Raw genomic sequence first — 14,746 nt, forward strand, 5'->3', positions numbered from 1 at the left:
AACGTTTGGCGTCCATTTTCTCCTGTTACCCTTGGTAAAATAAAACAAATTGGAGCTGAAATAAATTTTGTGTGAAAAAAAGTTAAATGTTCATTTTTATTTAAACACTCCAAATATTCCTGTGAAACACCTGAAGAGTTAATAAACTTCTTGAATGTGGTTTTGAGCACCTTGAGGGGTGCAGTTTTTAGAATGGTGTCATACTTGGGTATTTTCTATCATATAGACCCCTCAAAATGACTTCAAATGAGATGTGGTCCCTAAAAAAATGGTGTTGTAAAAATGAGAAATTTCTGGTCAACTTTTAACCCTTATAACTCCCTAACAAAAAAAAAATTTGGTTCCAAAATTGTGCTGATGTAAAGTAGACATGTGGGAAATGTTACTTATTAAGTATTTTGAGTGACATATCTCTGTGATTTAAGGGCATAAAAATTCAAAGTTGGAAAATTGCGAAATTTTCAAAATTTTTGCCAAATTGCTGCTTTTTTCACAAATAAACGCAAGTTATATCGAAGAAATTTTACCACTATCATGAAGTACAATATGTCACGAGAAAAAATTTCAGAATCGCTAAGATCTGTTGAAGCGTTCCAGAGTTATAACCTCATAAAGGGACAGTGGTCAGAATTGTAAAAATTGGCCCGGTCATTAACGTGCAAACCACCCTCGGGGCTTAAGGGGTTAAAAAGCTCAGCAATTTCAGCTTTACACAAACTGCTTTTCTAAGACATCTAACATTGCTAGTGTGAGGGAAGCACTGGTTTTCCTTAAAGAAACCAGCTGAATATGGCGTCTTACTGGCAATGCTCCATACTGGGAATGTACCCAGATTTGCCCCGAGTCAGTTTTTGACCAGGAACTTATCTCTGGTCATCACAAAGCTTAAACTGTCACTCCCTCCAGTCGTTTCAAACTAAAAGAGCCACCTTGTGTAGCAGTAATGCTGCATTCTGACTAGGTGACTCTTTTAGTTCTCGGTGCTGTAACTAGAGAAATAATCCGTTTTTTAATTTGTCAGAAATACCTGGTCTTCAGTCAAGGAGGCCGGCGTTTCCCCCCTGCTTCAGACAGCACACAGCTGTCACTCACATCTTCTTGGCGCCGGGCGCCGCCTCCTCCTCACCGCTGTTTTGAAAATAGCCGGCGCCTGCGCTCTATTCCCCTGCATGGTGCAGGCGCAGTGATCGCTGCCCGTCTTTCCTCATATGCAGTCCAGCTGACTGCGCCTGCGCGGCCGCCCTGCCTGTGAATCCCATCCCCGCAATGTGAATAAATCATAAGTCACTGCGGGGCTGGGAATCACAAGCAGGGTGGCCGCGCAGTCAGCTGGACTGCATATGAGGAAAGACGGGCAGAGATCACTGCGCCTGCACCAGGCAGGGGAAAAGAGCGCAGGCGCCAGCTATTTTCAAAACAGCGGTGAGGAGGAGGCGGCGCCCGGCGCCAAGAAGATGTGAGTGACAGCTGTATGGCGTCTGAAGCAGGGGGGAAACGCCGGCCTCCTTGACTGAAGACCAGGTATTTCTGACAAATTAAGGCTACTTTCACACTAGCGTCGGGCCGAGGTCCCCGACGCTAGCGTTGTCTCTGCTGCACAACGGGGGCAGCGGATGCATTTTTCCAGCGCATCCGCTGCCCCATTGTGAGGTGCGGGGAAGTGCGGGGAGGTGGGGGCGGAGTTCCGGCTGCGCATGCGCGGTTCGGAAAAAGCGGACCGTCGGGAGCAAAAAACGTTACATGTAACGTTTTTTGCTCCCGACGGTCCGCCACAGCACGGCGCAACCGTCGCACGATGGTTGCGACGTGTGGCAATGCATCGCAAATGCGTCGCTAATGTTAGTCAATGCAGAAAAAACGCATCCTGCAAGCACTTTTGCAGGATGCGTTTTTTCGGCAAAACGACGCATTTGCGACGTATTGCAGTTAAGGCTAGTGTGAAAGTAGCCTAAAAAACGGATTATTTCTCTAGTTACAGCACCCAGAACTAAAAGAGCCACCTTGTCAGAATGCAGCATTACTGCTACACAAGGTGGCTCTTTTAGTTTGATACGACTGGGGGGGGTGACAGGTTCCCTTTAATGTTCAGACATTGACTGATAGGGAAGCTTCTTCTCCTAGGTGGCAGGGTCTTTCGTTGGCTGACAAGAGCAATGTGTTTGTATGTGATGTGAGGAGGGAGCGTTTGTGACTATTTGGACACTGTAAGTTCTATGTTTGGGGGTTTTGTCATCACCTCTTCCCATTTATTACATAGCTGTATCACTACAGTGGTGACATCTCCTCCTCCCTTTTATTGTACGGCCAAATAACTGCAGATATGTCACCCCTCTTATATGGTACAGCTGTACCACCATAACATTGTCACCTCTACTATTGAATTTATAGCTACAGTATATCACTAATTATTAAATCATGGCCTTCAGCTCAGTCTGGAGCAATGGCTACTTGATGGATGAACAATCTGTAGGGATATCGGTCTTGTGCAAGCCTAGATAGGTCCACCAGGGTCTTTCCTGCTGTCATCTTGATTGTATCAAGCCATTGGGTTCTATTTCTTCCCCTTGTTCCTTCTATTTTTCCAATCATTATGTCCTTCTCCAGTGATTGTTCGCTTCGTATGATGTGCCCAAAGTAGGCAAGTCGTAGCTTGGTGATGGGTCCTTTGAGTGACGTGTCTGGCTTGATTTGTTCCAAAATTGATTTGTTCGTTCTTCTTGCCATTCCTGGTATTGATAACATCCTTCTCCAGCACCACATTTGAAAAGGCATTGATTCTTCTTCTGTCTTGTATCTTCATCATCCAGTTTTCCCATTTGTACGTTACCACAGAATAGATAAAACTATGTATAAGCCGTGTCTTCGTCGCCAGTGAAATGTTCCTCGATTTGAAGACCTTGCCCAGTGTCTTCATTGTTGATTTGCCCATAGCTAGACAGATATTCACTTCTGGTGTTGTCGTTTCATCTTGAGTGATCATCGATCTGAGTAGGTGGAAGTCTTTTACAACTTCCAGTTTGTCGCCGTTTATCTCAAATGTGTCCGGTTGTACCTGTCAGTAGTCAATAATATCTTTGCCTTCTTTGTGTTGAGTAAAAGTCCCCAGTTGAGCTTTCCATCTGGACACTCCGTAATAAGTCCATCTACGCTTGTTACTATCGATATTAAATCGCCTGCGTATTTCAGATTGCTGATGATTCCTCCAGCAATGTTTATTCCTTCTTCCTTTGAATTACAATACATTTATTACTGCAATACCAAACACAGCCTAAAGAGAGGAGTGGCGCTATACACCAGACAACCCATTTCAATCCAGAACTGTGGAGGGTAAGACATATTAGACAGAGGAGAGTATTTTGTGTCCTACTTCTGAATGTGAAGATAGTGTAGAGTATAACTCCAGCGCTGGGCTATATGGTTACTTGTTACAGTTATGCATCGGACAATGGGTGTTACATGTGAGGTTTGTCCGTTTACTACTGACATTTCTGTAGGGATCAGGCAGACCTAGCTAAGAATCAAAAGCTGAACATGAATATAAATGTTCATATGGTGCCTTTGATATCAAACTTGGAAGCATAAAGGAACGTGTGAATGTGGTTTTCTTAAAAAAAAATAAATAACACGAATTGTAGCATAATTTCTCTCAGTATCTAAGCGGCCATATTTATTACACAGCTCCTAGAAACGTGAGGTTCTTAGCGCACATTTTGATCAAATTGTGCGAGCCCATCTGCCAACGACAAGGCGACCTCTTCAGATGGGACCCTACACTAACACTACACTAACCGGTATTAATAAAGCCCCTATGTCTAATGTTGTTGATCCAGAAGAAGGCAAAAAACCCTGGACACACTCAGCCAATTTGTGACTCAGGGAAAAAATTCCTTCTTGACCCCGGGAAAAGGCGATCAGTCCTAGAACCCTGGATCAAACCCTACTACTAATACTATGATTATTATTATCCTCCCAAATTATCTATTATTATTATTGTTTCTATTCTAAATAATGTTTATTCTAATATTAAAACTAAAATCATTGCTATATGCGTATTATTAAAATACTAATTTAATAACTGTTATAATTATTTTATGCTCTTTGTCCTTTTTCTTCCTTATTCTAAATATTCTACCATTGCAGTTTTAATTATTTTTTTGCTATTACTATAAAAAGACTATTGTACCTTTTTCTACTATAAATATTAACAAAAGCCCCTATGTCTAATGTTGTTGATCCAGAAGAAGGCAAAAAACCCTGGACACACTCAGCCAATTTGTGACTCAGGGAAAAAATTCCTTCTTGAACCCGGGAAAAGGCGATCAGTCCTAGAACCCTGGATCAAACCCTACGCTATGATTATTATTATCCTCCCACATTATCTATTGTTATTTATTTATTATTATTATTGTTTCTATTCTAAGTAATGTTTATTCCAATATTAAAACTAAAATCATTACTATATGCTTATTATTAAAATACTAATTTAATAACTGTAATAACTTTAATGCTACTATACTATGTATATGCTTTTGATCCAGAAGAAGGCAAAAACCCTTGGACACTTTCAGCCAATCTGTGTCTGAAGGGAAAAATTCCTTCTTGACCCCGGGAAAAGGCGATCAGTCCTAGAACCCTGGATCAAGCCGCCTAATTCTATAAAATGTGTATATTGTGTTATATTAATAGAATAGTGGTTAATACTAGCTGACTACCTTGTTATGACAACTACTTCTCTATATCCTATTTATACTACTGTAACTAATTGTTTATATTATTAATTATTATTAATGCTACGCCCCTACCAATAATAAGGTCCCTATGTTACTTACTGCTACATCAAACCTACTGTTATAATTACTAATATTATTACTTTTACATTTTTATTTCTACTATTTTTTACTATAATTACTACCTTTTATTACTATGATAGCTACTATTACAGTTTGTCCTACTAATATTAATATACTGCTGCTATGTATTATAATTACTATTATTATTACTAATATTATTATACCGCTCTTATTGCTATTTTTTTTTATACTTACCTCCCAGTATTTGCCGTATATGATGTTACCGGCTGAGAGGTCCTAGCAGGATTGTCCAGATGATGTTCTTCTTTCCTCTTAAATACTGGTTGATATATTGGAGGATGTGGCACTGCGTGGTCCTGCTGCTTCTTCTGGCCTCTGTCCTGCTGATTCTTCTGGCCTCTGTCCTGCTGCTTCTTCTGGCCTCTGTCCTGCTGCTTCTTCTGGCCTCTGTCCTGCTGCTTCTTCTGGCCTCTGGCCTGCTGCTTCTTCTGGCCTCTGTCCTGCTGCTTCTTCTTGCCTCTGTTGTGGTCTCTCTTCTGGCGCCGATCTTAATTGTGATTTTGACCTCTTTTTTCTTCCTTTCTTCTTTTTGGGTTCCCTGCTCTTCATCCAGGTCCATACACAGTACTTTAGCCCACATTGCCCTTGCTTCTTGTTCTGTGATCCTGGTCTTCATGGATGGTGCCGGCTGCTCTTCAGATTCATGCCTTGCTGTATATTTCTTCTGGGCTTCTGGGCTGGTTGGCATGAGGCGCTAAGAAGACAGCAGATAAAGTTACTCATGTAATAAGACATTCCTATACACCCTTGTAAAATTACAGGCAGCAGTATAGTCTTCTCACTAACCTCCATCTTGTAGAGGGGTGACGGCAGAAACTTCATACAGAAGGCCAGTCTTCTGAATGCCTCCTCCGGTGTGATATCATCTGTAGAGAAAAGAACCAAATATAAGGATCACCCATAACCGTACAGAGAGGATGTGACAGGGCGGCACTACTGATCGCCATATTGCTAACCATCCCACTAAGTGCTAGGAGCAGAAATGTCAGTAAGAAGAAGCTAGAAAATGTGTTTTGTACATGGAAGATGCAATCCTTCTGTAGCATTCATGGCCAGTGATAGGATTCCCCTCTCTACCTATGAAGCTCACGCTCTGCTCAGACCGGCGATGTCAGCCTCTGTTGGGGATCAGTTTAGCCTTCTGGTATTTTTTACAGCAAATATCTGCAGTTCTATATTTACCCTCCAAATTACTGGAAACCTGACACATCCCAAAGATAAAGAAAGGTGAAGCCGTTGGGAGCCGTCTGACCACAGGACAGAGAATGGTCGTCTAACAGTGTGAGGAATCTCACCGGATCCAGCGCAGGATGAAGGTCCGGTCCACATGGTCTCGCTGTGGTCTTCACTCGTGTAGAAATCTATTAAAATCCTGTAACATAGCAGAACAGTCAGAATCGGTTTTGGGCTCATTGACCAGGGTGTACTGTTACTGGAACCTTTGGGAAGCACCGTCTGTGTGTTTAGGAGGCATTGCCGGGGCAAAGGCAACATTGGGCAATGTGCAGGATATGACTGTTCTATATCCAATATCTGCCCTCCCCCATTATTCTGTGCTGTATATGGAGGAATATTCGGAATAATCGACTTCGGTCCGTTCTCCGCTCTGCAGGCGCCGTTCTCTATGGAGGACGGAGCTGATGTTAAATATTGGACCCATCCAATAAGATGTGACAAGTGGAGACAGCGGAGTATCAGCCGCCGGCTCCTCATCATGTACATGTCTGTATGTGAAGTATTGGGGTAAATAAGAACAATTAGTAACAGAACATCTCGGGTTATTCTGTGTGAATATGTGATGAGATAATCAGCCGTCACTTATATAATATTACAGGTTTATACCTGAAATGTCGCGGTGGCCGCAGGTGTCCGTCTTCACTCTCTGCTGAGATAGAACAGACTGAGCATAACTGACGTTTGTGTTTTTTTCAAATTCAAATCTAATAATCCTATTGGTTGTTTATTGCCATGGTGACAGAAGTCACTGATAATTTAAAGGAACATGACGGTATTATTGCACTATAGTGAATTTTACTATATGTAACTCCCCTTTGACACCATTTAAGCACATGGAGATGTGTTGTAATTCCCTGCACAGATGATAGTGCAGCGCCCCAGAGTCCTGGTCGTGCAGTATTGTCGCTCTGCCACTAAGGGGAGTGATGGTACGTCTGATTGTACTAAAAGAGTTCACCTGACCAGGTATCACAGTCACACATTACACTTCACACTCCGGCCACCAGGGGGAGCAAAAGGTTCTATTTACTAGGCCACTCCTCACACTCTGGTAAAACTGGGGGTTGGATAGGAAGTTAGAGGGAAGCTGACTGGGTTTTGCCCAGGTAACATCTAGTGAGAGAGAGGTTACTTGGGAAGACTCAGGGGGGTCCCTGTCAGGGGTGGGATCCTGACAGTGGCCTAGCACAGGACAGATCGTTACGGGGCCGGGCCTGCAGTTCATTGCAGCGGCCTCCTAAGAAAGGATAAGAAGCGGAGTATATTGTGGAGAAGTGAGAAACGAGATCACAGCACTAGGAGATAATACCGGGAGGAGTCGTGCCCTAAGATCGTGGCAACATCCTTCTGAGGCGCGTAGCCGGCGGCCGGAACGCCGAGGAAGTAACAGGCTCTGCGCATTACTTTGAACTACGGCAGGGCAGTTAACTCTAGGTTGGCTGTCTCACCTTTTCACCTAAGCAGACAACGGAGGCAATTGTGGGAGAGGGGGGTCTCTAGGGTCCCTATAAAATAACTCCAGGCTTACCCCGTCATACGGGTGCGTCCTATCCATATCATCTGGGGGACGGAGAGAAAGAACAGAAACATACACGACTGTTGTGAGGACTATCCCGTGGTGCTCAGCAGGTAGGTACTACAACACACAGGCGCAAGTAGGAAGGCTTTCGATTTCCACCTGCAAAGGGAACTCTGGATGTGCCTTCGGACCAGCCGGTCTCAGCCAGCCCTGTTAGCAGTGCTCTGGATTGTGGATGCCGAAGTCTACAGTAAAAGGTAAAGAGACTGCAACCCTGTGTCCTCGTCATTTACTGCGATCTACACCATCACCACCTACACCTCATGGGAAGCCCTGGGGACATACTTCACCTGTGGGAAGGTATACCATCTAGCTGCCATTCCATCACCCCAGCGGACCCCTAGCAGCGTCGGTCATCCTGACCGAACACCACAGGTGGCGTCACGAACACTTGACAGACTTCTACCTACTCCTTTGATTAGGCGCCCCTTAGCAGGGCCACGGACCGGGTCGGGCCACCGTGACATCCCCAGAACCGAGACAGAGAGACCCGGTACCGAGTACCCCGCTGCCCTGCGTTTGGGGGCTGCTCCAATAGGTGCAATACTATGCAGGTAAATGATATGAAGGATCAGTGTCCCATTTGTTCTAAGGATTGGTTCGGGTCCCAGGAATTGGGTTCTAGCAATATGTCCTCGTTTACCAAAAACCCTGTGTTTGCTTCTACTTCACTGTATTTTGTGAAGTCATGATATTTTACTATCTAATTGGATTGCTCAAGGGAGTGATGGTGATGTAATTTACAATAAGAATAGAATTGTTGTCACCTAGGAGAGGCACGTTCAATAAATATTAGGTTTAGGCAGGGCCGCCATCAGGGCATTATTGCCTTGACTGGCGTATGGGGCCCGATGAGCAGAGGGGTGTTATGACCCCAGTGGACAGGGTCTCAGAGGTACGTGTAAGTCTGCGAGATACAAAAATCCAGCTCATAGGGCAGTGGTAACTGGGTTGACCAAATATCTACTCCTAACACCAACACTAGAAGTAGCCGGGGATCATGCCTACGGTGATCGCTAGATGACTCGCGCCAGCCGGAGAATCTAACTACCCCTAGGAGAAGAAAACAAAGACCTCTCTTGCCTCCAGAGAAAGGGACCCCAAAGCAAGATACAAGCCCCCCACAAATAATAACGGTGAGGTAAGAGGAAATGACAAACACAGAAATGAACCAGGTTCAGCAAAGAGAGGCCAGCTTACTAATAGCAGAATAAAGCAAGATAACTTATCTGGTCAACAAAAACCCTATAAAAATCCACGCTGGAGATTCAAGAACCCCCGAACCGTCTAACGGTCCGGGGGGAGAACACCAGCCCCCTAGAGCTTCCAGCAAAGGTCAGGATACAGATTGGAACAAGCTGGACAAAAATACAAAACAAAACAAAAGCAAAAAGCAAGGAAGAGACTTAGCTTTAACAAGCAGGAACCAGGATCAGTACACAAGAGCACAACAGATTAGCTCTGATTTCAACGATGCCAGGCATTGAACTGAAGGTCCAGAGAGCTTATATAGCAACGCCCCTGAACTAACGGCCCGGGTGAGCATATAGGAGAAGACAGAAGCTCCAGTGTCAAATCACTAATGACCACTAGAGGGAGCAAAACGCAAATTCACAACAAGGGGGCCCACAATGCCCCATCTGTCTCCTTCCTGCCTGATGATCCTGCACCATGTGACATGGTGCAGGATGGAAACACGTGGTTCAGGATCATGGGGCAGGATGGAGACAGATGGGGCACGATGGAGACACATGGTGCAGGATGGAGACATGGGGCAGGATAGAGATAAATGGTGCAGAATCATGGGAAAGGTGTAGACATGGGGCAGGATGGAGACAGATGGGACAGGATCATGGGACAGCATGGAGACAGGTGGGGCAGGATGGAGACATATGGGGCAAGATCATGAGGAGGGATGGAGACAGATGGAGCAGGATCATGGGGCAGGATGGAGACATATATGAAGGGATGGAGACAGATGGGACAGGAATATGGTGCAGGATGGAGACATATGGGGCAGGATCATGAGGTGGGATGGAGACAGATGGAGCAGGATCATGGGGCAAGTTGGTGACACATGGTGCAGTATCATGGGGCAGGATGGAGATATGGTGCAGGATGCAGACATTTGGTGCAGGATCATGGGCAGGATGGAGAAAGATATGGAGGTTTGGAAACAGGGAGGTATGGAGACAGATGGGACAGATGGAGATAGATGGGGCAGGATGGAGACACATGGTGCAGGATCATGGGGCAGGATAGAGACACACAGATAGGGCAGAACCATGGGGCAGGATGGAGGCAGATAGGGCAGGATGGAGACAGATGGGGCAGGGATCAAGGGGCAGGATGGAGACACATGGTGCAGGATCATGGGACAGATGGGGCAGGATGGAGACATATGGGAAGAGATGGGGAGATCATAAGGGGCAGGATGCGGAGATCATATGGGTCAGGATGGGAAATCACATGGGGGAAAATGAATACTAATGAGGGCAGGATGGGAGAACATGTGGATGGAGCCAGGAATGAGACACAAGGGGGCCAGGATGAGGGATATTATTACCCTCGGGCAGGGATGGGGAACCTTTTTCCAGCCGGGGGCCTGGAATTTCTACCATCATTCTGGGGCCACACAAAAATGATCACCTTGAAAATCACCCTTGTATATTTAGTCAATTAATTACGGTAACTCACCCTTAATGTGACAGCTGGAGCTGCTTCTCTTTAGTGCAGCTGTGATGTTAGGTGATACTGATCATGTTGCTTCTCACAGCTGCTTTTCCAGGGTTATGTTGGTCAGGAGAGCAGTCAACTTTTTGTCATAATAAGTTTTGTAAATCATATACATCACATAGGAGATGCAGGGACTGCTGTAGATACATAACACAAGAGATGCAGGGACTGCTGTATAAACATCACACAGGAGATGCAGGGACTGCTGTATGTACATCACACAGGAGATGCTGGGACTGCTTTACATACATAACAAAGGAAACATTCAGACTGCTATATATGCATCACAGGAGACTCTGGGGTCATATAAATTATAGGAGGGGCTGGGGGGTGCATAGACATCACAGGAGATGCTGGGACATATTCATCACCAGGGAGGCTGGGGGGATATACTGTACTCGGGGAAATATACAGCACTTTTGGGGTAAATGCAGCACTGGGGAATATACACATCACTTGTGGACACATACAGCCATGGGGGGATATACAGCACTGGGGGAGAGGGAATATAAAGCACTGGGGGAGACAGGCATGCACATATGCACAGGATGCACATATATCCGCGGGCCGGAGGTTCCCCACCCTGCCCTAGGGGATAATTAAGGGAATTCTTGGCTCTTTCTTGGATGCATTATCCTGTGAAGTATGCTACCTTCTTCATAACGTGGTGGGTTCCTGGTGTCAATTTTTTGGTTTCCCACTTTTATATAACCTTGTCTGTCTTTCTGTGGAAGGTGGTTTTGTCAATAACATTTTGTATTTTTTTATTAGGATTGGTTCCTGTGTAAGTTTTTTCTTTTTCTGATGTTATCACTTATCCTGTAGATAGGTGACTACTTTTTTCACAGGAGAACCCTTTAAGTGCACTTCTGCTGCTGTGTTCGAAGTATCTAATCTCTAATGGAAATAAAGAATCTTCTCCTAATTAATATCAGTGTAACATCCTTGTCTGCATCACTGCATGGCTTCTCATCTCCCCTCTTACTCACCACTCCGGGCCATGCTGTGAGTTCTGTCCTCTGCCGGCTCCATGCTATGGGACTCATGTCCTTACTTGTTGCATACCTCCTGGCGGTATGCTTAGAGTGGCAGTCTCGGCACTTACTGTTTCTTATAGTGATCATGTGCACCTTCCTAAGGTGTCCCCTGCCAATTGCCAAGAGGCATCAGGTACTTAAGACATTCCCACCCCTAGCGGGATGCCTGAGCAATGTATTTCCTCAGTTAGTGTTTTACTGCTGAGGTGCCAGGTCCTGTCTTGCGTTATCTCTCTTTTCAGCCACCCAGGAGAGCTTTGTACCCTGGCCTGACCTTGTCTGGACTTAGTCCTATCAGGGTGGATTGATTTAAATCACGCCGATTTAAATCATGATTTAAATCACGATTTAAATCAATAGATTTTTTTTCTATTTAAATCGGATCGATTTAAATCATGATTTTAATCATGATTTAAATCACTGATTTAAATCAAAAGGTTTTTTTTAATATAAATCACGATTAAAATGAGAAGTGAGAGCAGTGCGCATGTGCGCCCATAGTTACACGGACGAAACTAGGGGCAACGATCTAACGCCAGGGTGAGGGGGGGACCCCAAAGTAAGTAAAAATCTTTTTTGTTTTACTATATGGCAATAGGTAGGTGTTTAAAAGCAGCATGTCTTAATTGTATAAACTATTAATAGCCTCCACATTTTGTTCATACTGCCCCTTTAATTCCACACTTCTAGCTTGGTTTCACTTTTGGTTTAGTTTCTTTTTCCATTCAGTTGACATGCCCAAACTTGTTGGATAGTCAGCATCCTACAGAAACCTCTGGAAGAGCATGGCATTGTGAATGTTACACATATACAGCCTTTATTCTACTGAGTTAAACAACTCAGCTTTATCTCATGATGGAAGAACCTTTGGATGGTAAAATATTTTCCTCAAAAAGCAGTTTATTGAAAAAAATCCGATTTAAATCAAAAAAATCCGATTTAAATCAAAAAAATCAGATTTTTTTGATTTTTTTTAAAAAAAACATTGATTTTTATCCACCCTGAGTCCTATACCTTTGTCCGTTTGTATCATTGTCTTTAACCTTTCCTAGTCCACTGTGTGATTCCTTGTGTTCACTCCTTCTGCTCTTTGCTCCACTTCCTGCGGTTTTGCTCTGCCTCCAGCGGCTCTGCTTTTTGCTCCGCCTCCTGCGGCTCTGCTCTTTGCTCCGCCTCCTGCTCTGCTCTTTGCTCCGCCTCCTGCGGCTCTGCTCTGCTCCTGTCTCGCCTCCTGCGTCTCTGTCCTGCTCTCCGCATCGTGTGGCTTTGCTGTGCTCCCGCTCCGTGCTCAGTGTGCTCTTGTCCCTCCAGTCTCTACTGATTCCTAACTGCTCCCTTATCATACTCATTCCAGCCTGTGTTCATGTGTCTCCTGAAGCAGGTCCTGTTCCTCGAGTCTGAACTGGTTCCTATCTGTTCCTTACTCATACCTGCCTATGTTCCTGTCCCACCCGAACCAGTTCCAGTCCCGCTAGCTGTGCCCTCCTGCCTGTCTAGAGTACCAGTCATGCCTAACCTTACTTGCTCGCACCTGTCTCTTGTGTTTTGTCCCTCAGTGGGATCAGCTGCCACAGCTGACCCCGCCCTGGAGTAGTAATTTGCAGCTTCCTGCAGCACAAGCCTGACCTCACCATCAGAGGCTCCAGTGAAAACCAAGGTAGCTGCTTAGCTGCTCCCCTTCCAGGCTATTCTGGTTTGTGTCACAGTGGGGTCACAATCCCCTCGCTCATGCCACCCAGTCAGGGCGCGAGTGTGACAATCAGAGAGAACAAATGACAGCAATAAACAACGCAATCCCCTATACCAAGACCAATAATACCACATACAGGGAAGAAATACCGCCACACCATGACCAGACTATGTATTACCACCACATAGTGACTGAGTAATACTACATACAAAGAACAAATACCGCCACACCATGACCAGATCACATGTTACCAACACAGTGACCTTATAATACCACATACAAGGAACAAATACCAAAACACCATGAACAAACCACATTGTTGTGAAATTGGATTCTGGGCTCCCCCGGTGGCCACTTGTGGAATTGAACTTGTGTGCATCATCCCCTCTGTTCACCTGCTCCTATCAGGATGTGGGAGTCGCTATATAACCTTGCTCCTCTGTCAGTTTCTTGCCGGTCAACAATGTAATCAGAAGCCTTTCTGTGCATGTTCCTGCTACTAGACAACTCACAGCTAAGTTGGACTTTTGTCCTTGTGTGTTTTTGCATTTTGTTCCTGTTCACAGCTGCTGTTTCGTTACTGTGTCTGGAAAGCTCTTGTGATCGGAAATTGCCACTCTGGTGTTATGAGTTAATGCTAGAGTCTTAAAGTAATTTCTGGATGGTGTTTTGATAGGGTTTTCTGCTGACCATGAAAGTGCCCTTTCTGTCTTCCTGCTATCTAGTAAGCGGACCTCGATTTTGCTAAACCTATTTTCATACTACGTTTGTCATTTCATCTAAAATCACCGCCAATATATGTGGGGGCCTCTGTCTGCCTTTTGGGAAAATTTCTCTAGAGGTGAGCCAGGACTGTCTTTTCCTCTGCTAGGATTAGGTAGTTCTCCGGCTGGCGCTGGGCATCTAGGGATAAAAAAACGTAGGCATGCTACCCGGCCACTTCTAGTTGTGCGGCAGGTTTAGTTCATGGTCAGTATAGTTTCCATCTTCCAAGAGCTAGTTCTCATATATGCTGGGCTATGTTCTCTTGCCATTGAGAATCATGACAGTTTGACCGGCCCAAAAAGGGTTAAATTACTGGCTGAGAAAGGAGAGAAAAAAGAAGTCTGCTACAATTTTTTTTTTTTTTTTTTTTTTTTCCTCTAGTTCTGAGTGTGCTCTTAATTTAATCACTTGCTAGTCTGCCTATACTGCAGCCTTCCTCTCTTTCTCTCCTTCTAATCCTTGAATGGCTCTGTGTTCACCTGTTTCAAATGGATCTTCAGAGTGTAGCTACAGGTTTGAATAATCTCGCCACAAAGGTACAAAATTTGCAAGATTTTGTTGTTCATGCACCTGTGTCTGAGCCTAGAATTCCTTTGCCTGAATTCTTTTCGGGGAATAGATCTCACTTTCAAAATTTTAAAAATAATTGCAAATTGTTTTTGTCCCTGAAGTCTCGCTCTGCCGGAGACCCTGCACAGCAGGTCAGGATTGTAATTTCCTTGCTCCGGGGCGACCCTCAAGACTGGGCTTTTGCATTGGCACCAGGGGATCCTGCGTTGCTCAATGTGGATGCGTTTTTTCTGGCCTTGGGGTTGCTTTATGAGGAACCTCA

The 14,746-nt window shown here is 44.8% G+C and overlaps 1 protein-coding gene across 1 annotated transcript in view; it reads right to left on the reverse strand.

Annotated features, from left to right (window-relative positions):
* Positions 1-4,898: 4,898 nt before the first annotated feature.
* Positions 4,899-14,746, reverse strand: part of LOC143809626 (uncharacterized) — a 34,621-nt gene continuing 24,773 nt past the window's right edge. The window contains exons 4-8 of the mRNA XM_077292678.1: positions 10,384-10,559; positions 6,714-6,753; positions 6,167-6,243; positions 5,658-5,737; positions 4,899-5,565 (exon numbers count right to left, since the gene is read on the reverse strand). Coding sequence (XP_077148793.1) covers positions 5,071-5,565; positions 5,658-5,737; positions 6,167-6,200 — 609 coding nt within the window. The 5' untranslated portion in view covers positions 6,201-6,243; positions 6,714-6,753; positions 10,384-10,559 and the 3' untranslated portion in view covers positions 4,899-5,070. The remainder of the gene's footprint in view (positions 5,566-5,657; positions 5,738-6,166; positions 6,244-6,713; positions 6,754-10,383; positions 10,560-14,746) is intronic.

This window comes from Ranitomeya variabilis, chromosome 2 (genome assembly GCF_051348905.1).
Source record: "Ranitomeya variabilis isolate aRanVar5 chromosome 2, aRanVar5.hap1, whole genome shotgun sequence".
Lineage (NCBI taxonomy): Eukaryota > Metazoa > Chordata > Amphibia > Anura > Dendrobatidae > Ranitomeya > Ranitomeya variabilis.